General features: G+C 49.2%; 1 protein-coding gene across 1 annotated transcript in view; it reads right to left on the reverse strand.

Moving 5' to 3' along the window:
- The window catches only part of camta2 (calmodulin binding transcription activator 2), a 28,861-nt gene extending 16,188 nt beyond the window's left edge, over positions 1 to 12,673 (reverse strand). The window contains exons 1-13 of the mRNA XM_079258103.1: positions 12,620 to 12,673; positions 11,686 to 11,777; positions 11,372 to 11,475; positions 11,195 to 11,262; positions 10,992 to 11,127; positions 10,815 to 10,886; positions 9,669 to 9,816; positions 7,869 to 7,997; positions 7,611 to 7,794; positions 6,607 to 7,537; positions 5,934 to 6,524; positions 5,469 to 5,595; positions 3,526 to 3,660 (exon numbers count right to left, since the gene is read on the reverse strand). Of these exons, the coding sequence (XP_079114229.1) occupies positions 3,526 to 3,660; positions 5,469 to 5,595; positions 5,934 to 6,524; positions 6,607 to 7,537; positions 7,611 to 7,794; positions 7,869 to 7,997; positions 9,669 to 9,816; positions 10,815 to 10,886; positions 10,992 to 11,127; positions 11,195 to 11,262; positions 11,372 to 11,475; positions 11,686 to 11,719 (2,659 nt within the window). The 5' untranslated portion in view covers positions 11,720 to 11,777; positions 12,620 to 12,673. The remainder of the gene's footprint in view (positions 1 to 3,525; positions 3,661 to 5,468; positions 5,596 to 5,933; positions 6,525 to 6,606; positions 7,538 to 7,610; positions 7,795 to 7,868; positions 7,998 to 9,668; positions 9,817 to 10,814; positions 10,887 to 10,991; positions 11,128 to 11,194; positions 11,263 to 11,371; positions 11,476 to 11,685; positions 11,778 to 12,619) is intronic.
- Positions 12,674 to 18,884: the final 6,211 nt, after the last annotated feature.

Consider the following 18,884-nt stretch of genomic DNA (forward strand, 5'->3'; position numbering starts at 1 on the left):
TGAAAACCGACCCGCCCTAACAATTAACCAACACTGACCCCTAGACGGACCCAACACTGACCCCGAGACCGACCCAACACTGACCCCGAGACCGACCCAACACTGACCCCTAAAGTGATTTAAGACTGACCCAACACTGACCCCTATACCGACCCAAAACTGACCCCTAGACCGAGCCAACACTGACCCCTAGACCGACCCAACACTGACCCCTAGAGTGATTTAAGACTGACCCAACACTGACCCCTATACCGACTGAAAACCGACCCGCCCTAACAATTAACCAACACTGACCCCTAGACGGACCCAACACTGACCCCTAGAGTGATTTAAGACTGACCCAACACTGACCCCTAGAGTAATCTAAGACCAACCCAAGACTGACTCCAAGAGTAATCCAAGACCAACCCAAGACTGACCCCTATACCGACCCAAAACTGACCCCTAGACCGAGCCAACACTGACCCCTAGACCGACCCAACACTGACCCCTATAGTGATTTAAGACTGACCCAACACTGACCCCTATACCGACTGAAAACCGACCCACCCTAACAATTAACCAACACTGACCCCTAGACGGACCCAACACTGACCCCTAGAGTGATTTAAGACTGACCCAACACTGACCCCTAGAGAGATTTAAGACCGACCCAACACTGATCCCCAGAGTAATCTAAGACCAACCCAAGACTGACTCCAAGAGTAATCCAAGACCAACCCAAGACTGACCCCTATACCGAGCCAACACTGACCCCTAAAGTGATTTAAGACTGACCTAACACTGACCCCTATACCGACCCAAAACTGACCCTTAGACCGACCCAACACTGACCCCTAGACCGACCCAACACTGACCCCTATAGTGATTTAAGACTGACCCAACACTGACCCCTATACCGACTGAAAACCGACCCACCCTAACAATTAACCAACACTGACCCCTAGACGGACCCAACACTGACCCCTAGAGTGATTTAAGACTGACCCAACACTGACCCCTAGAGTGATTTAAGACTGACCCAACACTGACCCCCAGAGTAATCTAAGACCAACCCAAGACTGACTCCAAGAGTAATCCAAGACCAACCCAAAACTGACTCCAAGAGTAATCCAAGACCAACCCAAGACTGACCCCTAGACCGATCCAACACTGACCCAACACTGACCCCCATAACAAACCAAGACCAACCCAAGATTGACCCCTAGACCGACCCAACACTGACCCCCATAGCAAACCAAGACCAACCCAAGACTGACCCCTAGACCGATTCAACACTGACCCCCATAGTAAACCAAGACCAACCCAAGACTGACCCCTAGACCGACCCAACACTGACCCCCATAGTAAACCAAGACCAACCCAAGACTGACCCCTAGAGTACTCAACACTGACCCCTAGACCAGAGATCCTCACTGTTAATTCAACAAGAGCTGCACTCAATATATTAAGACAGGGGGAAAGCTGCCCCCCCCCCAAAAAAACGTTCCCATGCTACATATCCTGCCACGTGGCCAAATCAGTAACATTCAGCTTTTTAGCAAGGAATGGTTTTCCTAAATATTGCACGGAGTAATGTCATTCTTATGCAACAGTATATGGTAAAAAATACAATAATGCCTCCAGAATGTGGGTGTTTCTTTTTCAATATACACTATTCACAAAAAGTTAGGGATATTCAGCTTTTGGGTGAAATTTCACAACAAGCCTAAAATGCATTCAAACCTGTACAGGTGAACTTAATGTGATCTTCTCTAAGCTTTTAAATGCACATGTCCAACTGTTAAATGTTTCAATAAATTTTGCACAAGTTGCTGTTCTCTAACAAGGAGCTTAACGGCAAAAATCACGGCAGGTGTGTGATCCTTGAATTGACCGATAAATGTCCTGGTTCAATTAGAGCTGGTGTTTAAACAGTTGTCCTCATCATGCTGTTCACATTTTGACATCATGAGACCAAGACGACACCTAACAATGGAACAACAGTCCCTTGCCATTGCGATGCTTCAAACAGGACGTTCTCAGACAGAAGTGGCCACTGAGCTTGGAGTGTCACAGAGTGTCATCAGCAGGTTGCAACAGAGATATGGAGAGACTGGAAGAGTCACAGAAAGGCCTAGAAGTGGACGTCCTTTGGCCACATCCCGTGCTGATGACCGCTACATTGTGAACACTGCCCTGAGAAACCGGATGATGATTAAGAGAGGTGAGAGGCACCCAAGTGTCACGTCAGACCATTCCAAACCGTTTCCATCAGCGTGGTCTGCGTGCTAGACGACCTGCACGGGTACCTGACCACACCACCAGGCACAGGCATCATCGTCTTGCATGGGCCAGGGAGCATTTACGCTGGACGAGGAACCAGTGGGCCTCAGTGCTGTTCTCTGATGAAAGTCGATTCACACCGAGCAGAAATGATGGCCGGCAACGATGTTGGAGACGTCAGGGAGAGCGCTATGCATCAGCCACTGTTGTCACCAGGCGAGCTTTTGGTGGTGGCAGGGGTGTCCACTTGGTACAGAACTGCCCTACACTTTGTGAATGGTACAGTGACAAGCCCATACTACCTGAATAACATCATTAATCCAGTGGTTATGCCCCTACATGAACAGCACAGGCCTAATTTCATCATCATGGACAACAATGCTCCTGCTCATCGAGGCCGCATCATCAGGGAACGGCTGTTGGAGACTGGTGTACCTCAAATGGAATGGCCTGCACTCTCTCCAGACCTGAATCCCATTGAAAACCTGTGGGATCAGCTGAGCCGTCGTGTAGAGGCTCGAAACCCTGCACCCCAGAACCTCAATGACCTGAGGGCTGCCCTTCAAGAAGAGTGGGATGCCATGCCTCAGCAGGCAATAAGTTGCCTTGTGAACAGCATGAGACGTCGTTGTCAAGCTGTAATTGATGCTCAAGGGCACATGACCAGATATTGAGACGTTCAAATTTTTTGTTGTGGTGTAACTACCATTGTTGTTACCTTTTGTGTTGAATGCATTTTTTGAGATGAGGAAATCAGTAGTGCATCCTTCTACTTAAATGTCTTACTTTTATATTATATCACTGTAGCGTGAACATATTGCATTTTCCATAAATTTCATCTGAAAGCCAAATATCCCTAACTTTTTGTGAGTAGTGTATATACAGAGCTACCAATGGAGCAGCTCTTTGGTGGAGTTTGGTGCAGCTGAAATTAGCCAAAACTGGCAACTCTGACAGGGTCAGATAAGGCCGTTAGGACAGCAAAGTTTCTGCAAGCAGCCTGCAGCTCTTCTTTGTGGAGAGAACTGCACCGTTGAGGATCATTATGACTTGTTTAGATAGCACTTTCAGAAAGTCAGTGGCTGCTTCACGAGCCGCAAGGCAAAGGTCAGTGAGACGCATGGGGCTTGCGAGCCTCGCAATGAGGAATACAGCTCTAGACTGATCTAAGCCCAACCCAACATTGACCCCAGAGTGATTCAAGACTGACCCAAGACCGACCCCTAGAGTGATTCAAGACTGACCCAAATACAGACTGACCGTCCAGAGAGAGCCAATCCAGCTGAGAGCTTGGCAGAGAGCTGGCGTTCCTTGCTCGATACTCAAACAGGACTGATGAGGAAACTGAGCCTCCGGACTCCAGGACCTGGAGACAGACCAGACCGGCCTCGTGGGCTGAAAGACAGGAGACAGAGAATGCAGTTTAATGAAAGTTAGAAACAAAGCACTGGGTCTGATGTCAAACCTCTTCTTCATTCCTCTTCTTTACTCCTGACAGAGATCATTTGTCTCCACTAGCTCTGTGGGATGTTTAAGGTTCTGCAGGTTCTACACAACAAGAGTGAAAAAGGCGGCCTCCAAATCACTGAATCCACTAGACTGGAGAGCAGAGAAGATGTTGGTTGTGGAGTCAGTACTGGTTGGTAAAAGGTCATGTTGGTGCAGGACAGGTCGTAGGGGACTGAACGGTATGGGACTGGTCCTTACAAAATAGCTTGGCACTGGACAGGTCAGTACAGGACTGGTTGATATAGGTTAGCTCAACACAGGACAGCTCCATACCAGACAAGTTGGTAAAGGTACAGGTCGGTACGGGACAGGTTGGTAAGGTGGGGCTCGGTACGGGACAGGTTGGTAAGGTACGGCTCGGTATAGGACAGGTTGGTAAGGTACGGCTCGGTATAGGACAGGTTGGTAAGGTACGGCTCGGTATAGGACAGGTTGGTAAGGTACGGCTCGGTATAGGACAGGTTGGTAAGGTACGGCTCGGTATAGGACAGGTTGGTAAGGTACGGCTCGGTATAGGACAGGTTGGTAAGGTACGGCTCGGTATAGGACAGGTTGGTAAGGTACGGCTCGGTATAGGACAGGTTGGTAAGGTACGGCTCGATATAGGACAGGTTGGTAAGGTACGCCTCGGTATAGGACAGGTTGGTAAGGTACGCCTCGGTATAGGACAGGTTGGTAAGGTACGCCTCGGTATAGGACAGGTTGGTAAGGTACGGCTCGGTATAGGACAGGTTGGTAAGGTACGGCTCGGTATAGGACAGGTTGGTAAGGTACGGCTCGCTATAGGACAGGTTGGTAAGGTACGGCTCGGTATAGGACAGGTTGGTAAGGTACGGCTCGGTATAGGACAGGTTGGTAAGGTACGGCTCGCTATAGGACAGGTTGGTAAGGTACGGCTCGGTATAGGACAGGTTGGTAAGCTACGGCTCGGTATAGGACACGTTGGTAAGGTACGGCTCGGTATAGGACAGGTTGGTAAGGTACGGCTCGCTATAGGACAGGTTGGTAAGGTACGGCTCGGTATAGGACAGGTTGGTAAGGTACGGCTCGGTATAGGACAGGTTGGTAAGGTACAGCTCGGTACAGGACAGGTTGGTAGGGTATGTGTCGTATTCTTCTACATGTAATGTGTGTAACATGATTGACATGAAGTGTAGTTTCTAATGGATACACTGACTAAGTGTCTGGTGAGGCGAGAGACAAATGTCCTGTGACAGCAAGGTTTTTTTGTTCTGACCCTATCAGTCTACTGTCCTGCCTCTTGTCTCCTGTCTGAGGACAGACATGACGATAAGAAGGGGAGGAGTCTGCCCTCTGGTGGATGTTTGGACCTGTACACGTATGAGGAGACGTATGGATGACTCTACGCACGCAGAAAAGGGACCAGAAATGCAGTTATTTCTGATGATGACTGTACATCTGATCTGCTTACGTCTGACATAAGAATTTTCTCCAGATTTTATTTGGTAAATTTAGAGAAGCAGGTAAATAAAGGTTGGGCTTAGACCAAATCCAGTATCAGTTTCTGAGGACGAATAAACTTTTTTTTGGTCTGGAGCTCACTGCAGAAACCAGGTCCATGACAGCTTCATCGTCTTTTCACTTGTTTCTAAAAGAGACTCTGGTCCAGACCTGTGCCTCCTCTAACCCGTGTCCCTGCATGCTGGACTGGTTACCCTAACCTGTATCTGTACCTGGACAGTAGCAGCGCAGCACTCCGGGCTGGATCAGAGACGCTGGGACGGTGGTCTGATCAAAAACACATGAGTATTGGCCGGTGGGCTCGCACCACGGCCCAGTGATCAGCACCTTCACTCCACCCTGCAGAGGAGAAGGAAGGACCATGAGGTCACCAGACATGACACACCTGCAGGACAACATCTTGGACTCTGGTTCTGACACCAAAGTGGACTGCTTAGCCTAGTTTAGGTCTCTGGTTACAGCTGCTGTGGAATGAGCAGACAGCGCTCTGCTGCCCCCTGCTGGACGAGCAGCTATACCTGATTCACATCCCCCCCAGCTGCAGTCTGATCCATACTCCCTCTCCAGATTCTGATTGGCTGTGCGTGAAAATGACCCGTGAAACAGAAACACTGTGACGGATGTGTGTCATTCAGGGCTGATCAGGTGGCTGAAAACATGATCATGTGATTGATTACCTCTGGGTAGGACCACTCCGGAGAGAAGTCGGTGATGGAGGCGGGGCGAGTGGAGGAGGCGGGCAGAGGGTGTGGGAACGGGAGGAAGGAGGAGGAGGGGGAGGGCTGCGGCGGGACCACATAGCGGATCCCCGTAGGGAACACAGCCAGGTTCGGAGCTGCCGATGAAACGGAGGGGGCGGGGCCAGCGGTGGGATTGGTCTCCTCAGTGATGAGGTCAGAGATCAGGTCTGGAAACTGGCTGTCGAAGGAGACGTCCAGCTCCTCCCCGCCACGCTCGCAAGGCTCCGCCTCCTCTGCCGAGCGAGTGTCCATGCTGGCATCCTCCGAGTCGTAGTCCGGTCTCGTCTCCTCCTTCACCTGGACGGGGGGCGTTGCCAGGGGAGCGGTGTCCATGACACCCACGGCCATCTTGGCGCTGGTGATCAGAGACTGGTGGGTGATGTTAGCAGAGGGCGGGGCTTCAGGTGGAGACAGGGCCAATGGCTGCTGTCCGTCTGCCTGTCCCTGCATCTGATTGGCTGCCGGGTCGGAGCAAACTAAGAGAACGGAGGCGGAGTCTGGACACTGGGTGGAGGGGGCGGGGCTTGTCTGACAGAGGAGAAATAAACATGAGAACACCGGTGGAAGGATACAGGCACAGAAAGTAGTGCCAGGAATTCATCACGCTCACCTGGAGCAGAGCAAGCTTGGTGGGCGGAGCCCTGCCTTCATCATCATCCTCTTTCATCAACTCTTCAGCTCCCACCGACTCCTCCCTCCCTCCCTCTGACTCCCCCAGAGCCCCCAGCTCCAGACAGAGGGGGAGAATGGGAGGAGCCACAGAGGAGGTGGGGGATAAGGACAGTGAGAGGGAGGGGGGGAGGGAAGAAGAGGAGGAGGGGGAGGTGGACAGAGACAAGGCAGAGTCTCTCCTGTCCACCTCTGAGGAGGACAGGGAGGAGAGGGAGGACGGCGGGGAGACGGAGGAGGGGCGGGTTGAGGTGGGAGAGAGAGAGAGAGTGAGGGAGGGACGAGAGAGGGGGGAGCAGCTGCTGACGATGGTGGGAGAGTAGGTGGAGGTGGGAGGAGGACCCCCGTACGTCTGTCCTTGTTTGGGGGAGTTGAGGAAGGAGTCGGGGTCGAAGGCAGGGGTGAGGGATGGGGAAGGTGCAGGGGAGGAGGAGGGGGGGGAGGATGCAGCAGGAGGAGGCGGGGAAGACTGGAGGGAGGTGTTGGTGGAGGAGGAGGGGGTGAGGAGCAGACCTCTGATGACGGGGGAGGGCAGGAGGGTGAGGGAGAGGGTGGTCATCCCAGGAGTCTGGACAGGGGGAGTGGGGGAGGGGGAGGGAGGGGAGGGGGACACGGACTTCCCAGCGGGGGGAGGGAGGCCGGGGGAGAGGAGAAGCGGTCCGAAGCCCCGCCTCTGTGGCGCCTCCTCAGCTCTGGCCCCGCCTCCTCTCCCTCCCTGACTTCCTGCGATGGCAGCAGTTGCCATGACAATGACCGCATTTTGTGGCAACGCCACCGTGGCCAGGTTGCCGTGGTGATCGCCATAGAAACCGCTGCCAGGGTTGCTCACGGCGACGGTGGCTCCTTGGGGCTGAGGGGGGGACGACGCCGAGCTGTGGACAAGACAGAGGACACATGACATCACAGTGACATCACAGCCGGATCACGCTGCGGTCAGACACTCACGTGGAGGACGGGCTGGGGGAAGGGGCGGGGCTGCTCTGAGCCTGCAGCCGGGGCAGCGTGGCGTCTCCGCCCGGCTCGGACAGCGGCGAGGGGGCGGGCCTGCAGGAGGAGGGGGGCAGCTTGGGGGAGATGATGCGGTGCTTGGTGCTGTTGCAGCGGTGAGGAATGTTGGCTCCCGACGACACTGCAGACACACACAGTTTGGCTCACACGCCGCCGTGAGGTCGCCGTGATGTCACCGTGATGCCACAGTCTTACCCTGGCTGGTGTTACACAGGCAGGTGTGTGTGCGGGGCTGGGGTTTGGTTCTCTGTCGGTCCAGGATGTGCTGGACCAGATCCTCGATGCTGAAGTCACCGGACCCCACCGAGCACTTCATGCTGTGGACTGACACACACACACACACACACACACACACACACACGCACACACACACAAACACACACACACACACACACACACACACACACACACACACACACACACACGATGAGTGTTTCATTCTAGACTGCACCGTCTGTAGTAGCTGTAGAAGCCCTGACATCCTGTCTTGGTTTTTTGTAAAGTACAAAGTCTTCTTGCATAGATATTACCTCAAATTAGGTATTTTTTTCTGAGGATTTCATGCCGGTTCGGAGGGTGTGCTGCAAATTTTTGGCTCTTTCAAGGCTTGTTATGATGAGTCTCCATGGCAACGAAAGACTTGTTTACAATCTGGATCAACTGATTAACCTCTCCCAAATCAGGATGATCAGCGAAACAACACATCAAATCCCGATGGAGTTGAAAAGAAAGAGAAGAGGATGCAGAGCGGGAGTCAGAGAGCGAAGAAAGCGATGGAGATTTAAACCATTTCTCCCGACTGTCGTCATGGGTAACCTGAGGTCGCTAGCTAACAAAACGGACGAGCTCGAGATGCTAACAAGGTCCCAGAAAGAATACAGAGAGTGCAGTATTATGTGTTTTACCGAGACATGGCTGCATGAACACATCCCAGACTGTCACGGTGTGTTCAGACCAAACACGTTTTGAGCATCAAGAGCGGCAGGTTTCCATGTAAAGTCTATGTGGAGGCGCGGCAAGGGGGCGTCGAGCTTTCTCGTGTCGCGTTTTGAGCGTCGGCGTTCTGCGCAGAACGCCAGAGATGGAAAATATGAACTTTGGCTGATTGACGCGGGGCGTCAACCAATCAGAGCGATCAGCTGGCAGCTCCTGGAGGATTTCCATGGTGAACCCAGACACGGGGTTGAGATGCTCATGAAGCAGCCACTGGATTTGTGAAAATGCATCTAAACAAGTCATAATGATCCTCAACGCTGCAGTTCTCTCCACAAACAAGAGCTGCAGGCTGTTTGCAGAAACTCTGCTGTCCTAACAGCCCTAACTGACCCTGTCAGAGTTGCCAGTTCTGGCTGATTTCAGCTGCACCGAACTTAGGCATTATTGCATTTTCACCATATACTGTTGCATAAGAATGGCATTATTCCGTGTAGTATTTAGGATAACCATTCCTTGTTAAACAGCTGAATATTATTTGGGAATGTAGCAGGATACGTAGCCTGGCAACGCTTTGTTTGGGGGGTGGCTTCTCTCTGCTGAGTGCGGCTCTTGTTGCATTAACAGTTACAGGACATGGAACTGTTAGCTGTGAGCTTCCGTCCATATTATTTACCCAGAGAGTTTACCTGTGTTATTCTGGTAGCGGTTTATATAATACCTGGTACCGCACCAGACACAGCCTGTGACGTCATCAGCTCCGTCGTTGCTCGGCTACAAACACAGCATCCAAACTCATTCATGGCGATCTCCGGAGACTTCAACAACGTCTCCCTCTCTGCAACTCTACCAACATTCCAGCAGTTTGTCAGCTGCTCCACCAGAGAAAATAAGATCTTGGACTTATTTTATGCAAATATGAACAATGGATCCAGTTGTTCTGCCCTGCCTCCTTTAGGAAGATCTGACCATAATCTGGTTCTTCTCACCTCCACCTACAAGCCCATCGTTCAGCAGCAACCAGTCAGATAGCCTACACACACACACACACAGATAGCCTACACATGGGCTTCAGCTGGCTCAGCAGGTCGTCCCGGCTCCACCTCACGCTGTCATGGCGGTCGGACACGGCGCAGAGCAGAGGACTGCATTTCCCAGAATCCTCCAGCGACGGCACGTTCAGGTAGTGGACCAGAACGATGTCCGGGTTCTGCAGAGACACAGGAGCATTGATCAGACCTGGTACCGATGAGACCTGGACCCAATCACACCTGGACCCAATCACACCTGGTCCCTATCACACCTGGTACCAAATCACACCTGGTACCAAATCACACCTGATACCAAATCACACCTGGACCCAATCACACCTGGACCCTATCACACCTGGACCCTATCACACCTGGTACCAAATAAGACATGGACCCAATCACACCTGGTACCAAATCACACCTGGTACCAAATCACACCTGGACCCAATCACACCTGGACCCAATCACACCTGGTACCAAATAACAGCTGGACCCAATCACACCTGGACCCAATCACACCTGGACCCTATCACACCTGGTACCAAATAACAGCTGGACCCTATCACAGCTGGACCCTATCACACCTGGTACCAAATAACAGCTGGTACCAAATCAGACCTGGACCCAATCAGACCTGGTAGCAATCAGACCTGGACCCAATAACACCTAGTACCGACCAGACCTGGACCCGATCACACCCAATGAAACTCGGACCCAATCAGACCTGGACCCTATCAGACTTTGTAGCAATCAGACCTGGATCCAGTCCCGGGACTGATCCCAGGACCTGGACCTGGTCTTGAGACTGACTGATCCCAGGACCTGGACCTGTGGATGGTTACCTGAGCGGTTTCTTAGTCCTGAAACTTCAGCTTTTATCGCTTCGACACAACTTTTTAAAGTCAGACCTGCATTTTTAGCAACATTTACAACTCGATGGTGGAAAAACACGAGCGGTCTGACAGCCGGACGAGCCGGAACCCGCCGGAATCTTCCACAAGACTCCCAGTCCAGACCCCCAATCCAGACCCCAAGACCAGACCCCCTAACCAGATGTTGGACCCTTCAGTCCTGTCTCCTGGTTGGTGGAGGTAATAATTAATGAACCAATCAGGTGCAGCATTTCTGCAGGACAACGTGTGTGTGTGTGTGTGTGTGTGTGAGCGTATCAGCTGACCTGCAGCAGCCAATAGCATCGTCTGTGGAATGTTGGCACGATGGAGGAATGGACGTAGCAGCCATAGAGACACTGAAAGGAGAAAAGGATCATGCCTGAAACACGTATGTAAACACAGCTCTGAAGGTAATCAAACCGATCAATGTTCCTGCCGATCAGCAGCAGAGTGGGACACACCTCCATGCCCTGGACCTTCAGCTTCATGTGGTCCTCTCTGGTGGTCTTCCCATCCTTCCTTTTCTTCCAGCAGTAGCCATCCTTCCTGTACTTCACCTTCTTCCTGTTGTAGAGGACGATGCTGCCGTTCTTCGGCCTGCAGAGAGACGACAGCGTCAGAACTCACCCTGAGCGCCGTCTGCCAGGCGGCTGCAGACGTCTACCTGGTTTTCAGGGTGCAGGACAGCCACTCCTCGTGTCTGTCGAAGGACACCAGGTAGGAGGCGATCTCCTGGAAAGACAAGGACAGGCGTCAAACTACTAGGACCAGGTTCAGGGCTGGCAGGGCGAACAGCTGATTGGACACAGGGATGAGGTCCGCTGGGTCAGGTGTGTGTTACCTCGTTAGTGTTCCACCTGAGACGCTCGTTAGGCAGACTGGACGAGCGGGGCAGACAGTCTAGCAGCTTGTTGGGGACAAACACCTTTCTCTGGCCTTTGTTGTCTAAAAGCACACAGTTACTGGTCAGAACCGGTCCACAGGGTTGGTACCGTTCCACAGGGTTGGTACCGGTCCAAAGGGTCAGTACCGTTCCACAGGGTCGGTACTGGTCCAAAGGGTCAGTACATGAAGCAACCACCAGAAACCATGCCGTTACCATGGTAACAGCTGTGAGCGCACCATGGTGATGTCTGAACGGTGGATGAGACTAACCTGTCTCCGTGGAAACCATCTCCTTGTTGCTCATGGTGACGGGTCCATGCAGGATGAGTCTCACAGAGCGCACGGCCACCTGCACAGCCCCGCTGCACACACAGTTTGATCAATGTAGGAACACATGTCCTTCACCAACTACTAGTTGCCTAGCAACAGCTGAATTTGAAGCCACTTTAAATGGAGAGTCTGTAAATGACGCTGTACATCCTTCTGACAACTGATAAACACAGTTTCACACATTTAAACATAAAAACACAAACTGGATGTTAGAATCGGAATAAAAACACAAACTGGATGTTAGTTTAAACATTTAGCAGAATGGTGGGTCCTTGCTCCATGAATCTGAATAAAAACAAAATTTTTTGGAATAAATAACCTAAAACACGTCAGAAAGGTATATAAACCATGTTCTTTTCGATTTTTACACTCAGACACTGCTTTAATGTTGTCGTTCTGCTGCTACACACATACATAGAGAATATCCTCCAGGAAGCCGGTCTCAGACCGCGGACTCGCCTGGCTGCTTCGGCCGCCTCTAGGAGCCTCACTCCCGGCTGTGGGGCTGAAGCTGCTCCCGGTCTGCTTAGCTAACCGCTTCTGAGCTTCGTCACATTATAAAAAAGTCAGCAGCCGGTCTCCCAGCCGCAGCTTCTCGCTGTCAGACCACAGGACAACATGCAGGAGGAAGAGGCTAAAGTTTGGCCTAGAAGGAGTTGGTCCAGCCGGGACCTGAGCTCCGGAGAGCGGGGATTAAACCGCCCGGAGAGCCGGGCAGCGGGGCTGTCGCTCCGGGTTAAAGCCTGCTAACCCACACCAGCCAGCCGCTGCTGGTCCCACACAGACCCGCGCTAAACCAGGCGGTGAAAACAGCAGCGGAGCGGCCCGAGAGGGAGTCTCCTCCAGCTAAAGCAGGCTGTTAAAGCTCCATTACCTTCCGCCTTCTGCAAAGCCGCCATGTTATCCTGCTCTGACGTCACCGCGTAGCAACGCGGAGTGGCGCGTGCGAGGGGCGGAGCTCAGGTGGAGGGTCGTCACAGGTAAGCGTTCATGTTTAACCATTACATGGGAAAAATGCATGTTATAAATACAGCCAATTCAATTCAGTTCAATTCAAACATACAACTGATGCATTAAAAAGAAAACCAGGCTAGAATAACTATGTAATTAAAAATAAACAATAATCACAACTTTTCATAGAAATCATAAAAAAAAACAAAATTCCGGGCTTTATTCAGCTTTCTCATTGCAAAGAAGATTGATATAATCTGATCGAATTGATTAAACAGGCTCAGGTCTGTAGAAACCAAACATAAGACAGAGAAAAACACACATGCACATGAAATCACTAAAAGATCATCAAGGCAATGAAAAAGCCCAGAAACATTCCAGTCAGGACGAGCACCACCTCTGCAGGATGAGGCTGTTTGTGGATCCGTCCAGACGTTGCAGAAACGTCCACATCACTGCTGTGGGGACAGACACCCAACTGGCAGGAACATGAATTCACTGCAGTCTGTAACTTGTAGCCTTGCACGCTGCCTGACGCCATGGGTCCAGATATGGGTCAGATGCAACCTTATTGTCTTATTTAAAACCATCCAACATGTTGAGACGACCATAAGAAGGTGGGAAACGTCCTGGTTTCAGCACCAGGTCCTGGTTTCAGCACCAGCAGAGTGAAACGCACCACTTCCTTCTCTGTGTCTGGATGAAACCACTTTTAATAAAGCTGGGGATTTCATTCAGAGGAAAGATTTGAGATGCATCGTCCAAACTCTGAGTAAACAACTGTCCAGACTGACTGCAGTCACATTTTCATGCCACACACGCAACACTTCTTACCTGGACCAGCATCACACCTAAAACCTCAGAGGTCTGCAGGTCCAGTCTGGGTTTTAGGACTATTTGTGTTTGTTCAACTCAACTTATGGGGGATGTTAGTCCTGCAATTTGTAAAGTCCTACAGGCTGTAAAGTCAATTCAATTCAATTCAACTTTATTTATATAGCGTCAAATCACGGCAATGCCATCTCAAGACGCTTTACAGACAGAGGGGAAAACATAATGAAGGCCAATTCATAACAGCCTATATAAGGAAACCAACAGATTGAGTTGAGTCCAACTCAATCTCCCATCCTGAGCAAGCACACTGGCAACAGTGGGAAGGAAAAAACTCCCTTTTAACAGGAAGGAAACCTCCGGCAGAACCCGGCTCAGGACAGGCAGCCATCTGCCTCTGCTGTGTGGGGGGAAGAGGACAGAAAGACAACAGACAACAGGAACTGCTACTCCCGGCCAGGGAGACCTGCTGAGACAGGAGACATACATGCTAATGATGCAACACTGTTAGGGGGGAGGGGGGGATAAAAGAGAGAGATAAAGAGAAAGAAGCTCATTGTATCAGGAAATGTCCCTCAGCAGTCTAAACCTATAGCAGCATAACTAAGGGATGCTAACCATCCCTAGCTGTAGGACTTATCAAAAAGATAAGTCTTCAGCCTAGTCTTAAAGGTGGGGAGGGTGTCTGCTTCCCTAACACTAACTGGGAGCTTATTCCATAAGAGAGGGGCCTGATAACCAAAGGCTCTGCCTCCTGCTCGGCTCTTTGAGACTCTAGGAACCACAAGTAAGCCTGCAGTCTGCGAACGAAGTACTCTACTTGGTATATAAGGAACTATGAGGTCTTTGATATATAGTGGTGCCTGGTTGTGGAGGGCTTTATATGTAAGGAGAAGGATTTTAAATTCTATTCTAGATTCAACAGGCAGCCAATGAAGAGAGGCTAAAACTGGAGAAATATTATCTCTCCTGCTGGTTCTGGTCAGGACTAGCTGCAGAATTCTGGATCAGCTGAAGGCTTTTCAGGGCATATTTAGGACAGCCCAGTAATAGAGAGTTACAGTAATCTAGTCTCGAAGTAACAAAAGCGTGAACCAGTTTTTCTGCATCACTCTGAGACAGAATGTCCCTAATTTTGGCTATATTACGTAAATGAAAGAAGGCTGTTTTAGTAACCTGCTTAATATGTGGGCCAAAGGACAGGTCAGGGTCAAATATTACTCCAAGGTTTCTCACTGTAGCACTGGAAGCTAAAGTAATGCCATCCAGGTTCATTACAAAACCGGAAAATTTAGCTCTGAGTTTTTCAGATCCAACGAGAATTACTTCAGTCTTATCTGAGTTTAAGAGGAGAAAATTTCTAGACATCCAAGTCTTTATGTCTATGAGACAATTTTGTAGCCTATTGGGCTGATTTGTTTCATCTGGTTTAAAGGATAAGTATATCTGAGTATCATCTGCATAACAATGAAAGTTTATTCCATGCTGTCTAATAATTTTGCCTAAAGGGAGCATATATAGCGTGAAGAGTATTGGTCCAAGTACAGAACCTTGAGGAACTCCATGACTTACTGTAGTTTGTGAGGAGGACTTGTCATTTACATGAACAAACTGAAGTCTATCAGATAAATATGATTTAAACCAGCTTAACGCTGTACCTGTAATTCCAATCACCTGTTCTAGTCTCTGTAACAGAATGTTATGATCGACTGTATCAAATGCAGCACTAAGATCAAGCAAGATAAGTACGGACACAAGTCCTTTGTCTGAGGCCATAAGAAGGTCATTAGTAACTTTCACCAATTCCATCTCAGTGCTATGATGAGCTCTAAATCCTGACTGAAACTCTTCAAATAAGTTATTTCTGCTCAGGTGGGCATGTAGCTGAGCTGAAACTATTTTCTCCAGAATTTTGGACATAAACGGGAGGTTAGATATAGGTCTATAATTTGCTATCACCTCTGGATCCAGAGATTGCTTTTTAAGTAAAGGCTTGATTACAGCAGTTTTAAATGATTGTGGTACATATCCTGTCACTAAAGACATATTGATAAGATTTAGTAGTGCTGTATTAATTAAAGGGAAAATGTCCTTAAAGAGGCTCGTTGGGAGAGGGTCTAAGATACAGGTGGATGGTTTAGATGAAGCTATTATTTTAGTTAATTCAGAGGGTTGGACAGGACAGAAACTATTTAGACACAAGTCAGATCCTGGTTCTAAGGATGCTTCGGAGACCACAACAGGCTCAACATTATAGGTAGAAGGAAGAGTATTGTGGATTTGATCTCTAATAGTGTCAATTTTATTCCTGAAAAAATACATGAAATCATCACAGCTAAGTGAGAAAGGAATACATGGCTCCACAGCGCTCCGGCTCCTAGTAAGCCTAGCTACAGTGCTGAAAAGAAACCGAGGGTTGTTTTTGTTTTCCTCTATCAATGATGAATAATAAGCTGTTCTTGCCGTACGTAAGGCTTTTTTTTATATACAATTATAACTCTCTTTCCAGGTTAAGCGAGACTCCTCTAGTCCTGATGAACGCCATCTGTTTTCCAAACGCCTTGACGCCTGTTTTAGAGCTCGAAGCTGGGAATTAAACCAGGGAGCCTTCATAATCTTACCTAATTTCTTCTTCTTTAGGGGAGCAACATTATCCAAGGTTGTACGCATTGAAGCTGTTATAGTATCAGCATGTTGATCAATCTGAGCAGGAGTAAGGCTTAAAGGGGGACTCTCAGTCATGCTAACACATGCTAGAGGGGAAAAAATGGATTCAATTGATTGTTTAAATTTTGTAATAATATCGTCGGATAAATATCTACGATAGTAGAATTTATTTTTGGTCAGTGAGTAATCAAATAAAGTGAATTCAAAGGTTAATAAGAAGTGATCGGACAAGACAGGGTTTTGAGGAAATACTTTGAGCTTATCAGTCTCAATACCAGATGTTAGAACCAGATCAAGAGTATGACCATGAGAGTGAGTGGCTCCATGGACATTTAGTGAAAACCCAATTGAGTTTAGAATAGAGCTAAAGGAAATGTTTAAACTATCATTTTCATCGTCAACATGAATATTAAAATCACCTAGTACAATTACTTTATCAGTAGTCAGCACTAACTCAGACAAGAGATCAGAGAATTCGGTCAGAAACTCGGAGTAAGGTCCAGGTGGGCGATACACTAATGCTAAAAGGAGCGGTTTCTCTCAATTCCATTTTGGATGAGATAAATTTAATGTCAGGAATTCAAAGGATTTATAGTTAGTTTTGTGCTTAGGATTAATTAAAAATTCTGACTTAAAGATAGCTGCAACACCTCCTCCTCTGCCTGTAGTTCTAGGAATGTGAAAGTTTAAAGTTAGCTGGCGTAGCTTCATTAATACTAACATAATCCTCTTGCTGTAACCAGGTTTCCGTAAGACAGAATAAATCAATGTGGTGATCACCTATCAAGTCATTGACTAATAAAGACTTATTTGGGAGGGATCTAACATTCAGTAGGCCACACTTTATTGTCTTATTTTCAGATTTTATTAGATCCATTGTTTTTATTTTTATGAAGTTTTCACGATTAACCCCAGAAGTGTTTTTGTGTTGTTTAATTCTTACTGCTGGGAAGTTGTATAAGGTCGGAATGGGGTTTTGGGTGGGCGGCGGCAGGTGGGAAGCTGCAGAAAAGTGTGTAGGACTACAATTCTGCCTCCTGGTCCCAACCCTGAGTTGTCAATTTAGCTGACTAATAAAAGAGTCCATATTGCTAGATAAGAGAGCGGCTCCATCCAACGTGGGATGGATGCCATCTCTCCTAATAAGACCAGGCTTTCCCCAAAAAGCGCTCCAGTTATCTATAAAACCCACGTTGTTATCGGGACACCACCTAGACAACCAGCGGTTGAAGGATGACATGCGGCTAAACATGTCATCGCTGATTAAATTTGGCAAGGGACCAGGGAAAACTACGGAGTCCGACATGCTCTTGGCAAAGTTACACACCGAAGCAACATTAATTTTAGTGACCTCCGATTGGCGTAACCGGGTGTCGTTACCGCCGACGTGAATTACAATCTTACGGTATTTACGTTTAGCCTTAGCCAGCAGTTTCAAATACGATTCGACGTGGCCCGCTCTGGCCCCAGGAATGCATTTGACTATGGTCCCCGGTGTCTCTAGAGCCACGTTTCTGACTATGGAACTACCTATAATCAGGGTTTCTGCCTCAGCGGGTGTGTCGCCGAAGGGGGAAAATCTGTTAGAAACGTGAACAGGTCGGTGGTGGCCAGTGGGTTTTGGTTTGGGGCTACGCTTCCGCCTGACCGTCGTCCAGCCCGCCTCGGCTCCCGGCTGCGCGGGAACTGCTGAGGGACGGCTAGGTGGGCTAGCTGCCCTGGCTGGTAGCTCCGCACTGGCTAATGGGGGCTTGGTGACTAACTGCTTCCCTAACTGAGTGCGGAGCTGGGCTTCTAACTCACAGAGCCTCGCCTCCAAAGCTGCCAAGCTGCTACACTTAATACACCTACCGTTATCACTAAAGGAGGCGGAGGAGTAGCTAAACATCAGACACACCGAGCAAGAAAAGGCAGGGGACCGGGGTGTGGGAAGAGAGCTAGCAGCCATGCTAAAACCGAGTGCTTGAGCTGTTTAAGTCAGTAAACAGAAAGCCAAAGATCCCAAAAATAAATGCAATATATAGAACAGTGGTTTGGGAAGATATTGTGCGCTAAAGTGAGTGGTTGGTTAACAACAGATAGAAGTTAGAAAGAAGTTAAAGGAGCCAACGGCTCGTAGCAATCCGCAGTGACACACGCTAGGCAAACAGGAAATGACACAATACGTTACCGCAACGTCAGCGCATCAGCCTCAAAGTCCTGCATTCTGTAAAGTCCTACAGCCTCAAAGTCCTGCATTCTGTAAAGTCCTACAGCCTCAAAGTCCTGCATTCTGTAAAGTCCTACAGCCTCAAAGTCCTGCATTCTGTAAAGTCCTGCAGTCTGTAAAGTCCTGCGGCCTGTAAAGTCCTACAGTCTGTAAAGTCCAGCAGCCTGTAAAGTCCTGCAGTCTGTAAAGTCCTGCGGCCTGTAAAGTCCTACAGTCTGTAAAGTCCAGCAGCCTGTAAAGTCCAGCAGTCTGTAAAGTCCAGCGGCCTGTAAAGTCCTGCAGCCTGTAAAGTCCTACAGTCTGTAAAGTCCTACAGTCTGTAAAGTCCTACAGTCTGTAAAGTCCAGCAGCCTGTAAAGTCCTGCAGCCTGTAAAGTCCTACAGTCTGTAAAGTCCTGCAGCCTGTAAAGTCCTACAGTCTGTAAAGTCCTACAGTCTGTAAAGTCCAGCAGCCTGTAAAGTCCTACAGCCTGTAAAGTCC

The sequence above is a fragment of the Telmatherina bonti genome (genome assembly GCF_933228915.1).
Source record: "Telmatherina bonti genome assembly, chromosome: 18".
In the NCBI taxonomy this organism is placed as follows: domain Eukaryota; kingdom Metazoa; phylum Chordata; class Actinopteri; order Atheriniformes; family Telmatherinidae; genus Telmatherina; species Telmatherina bonti.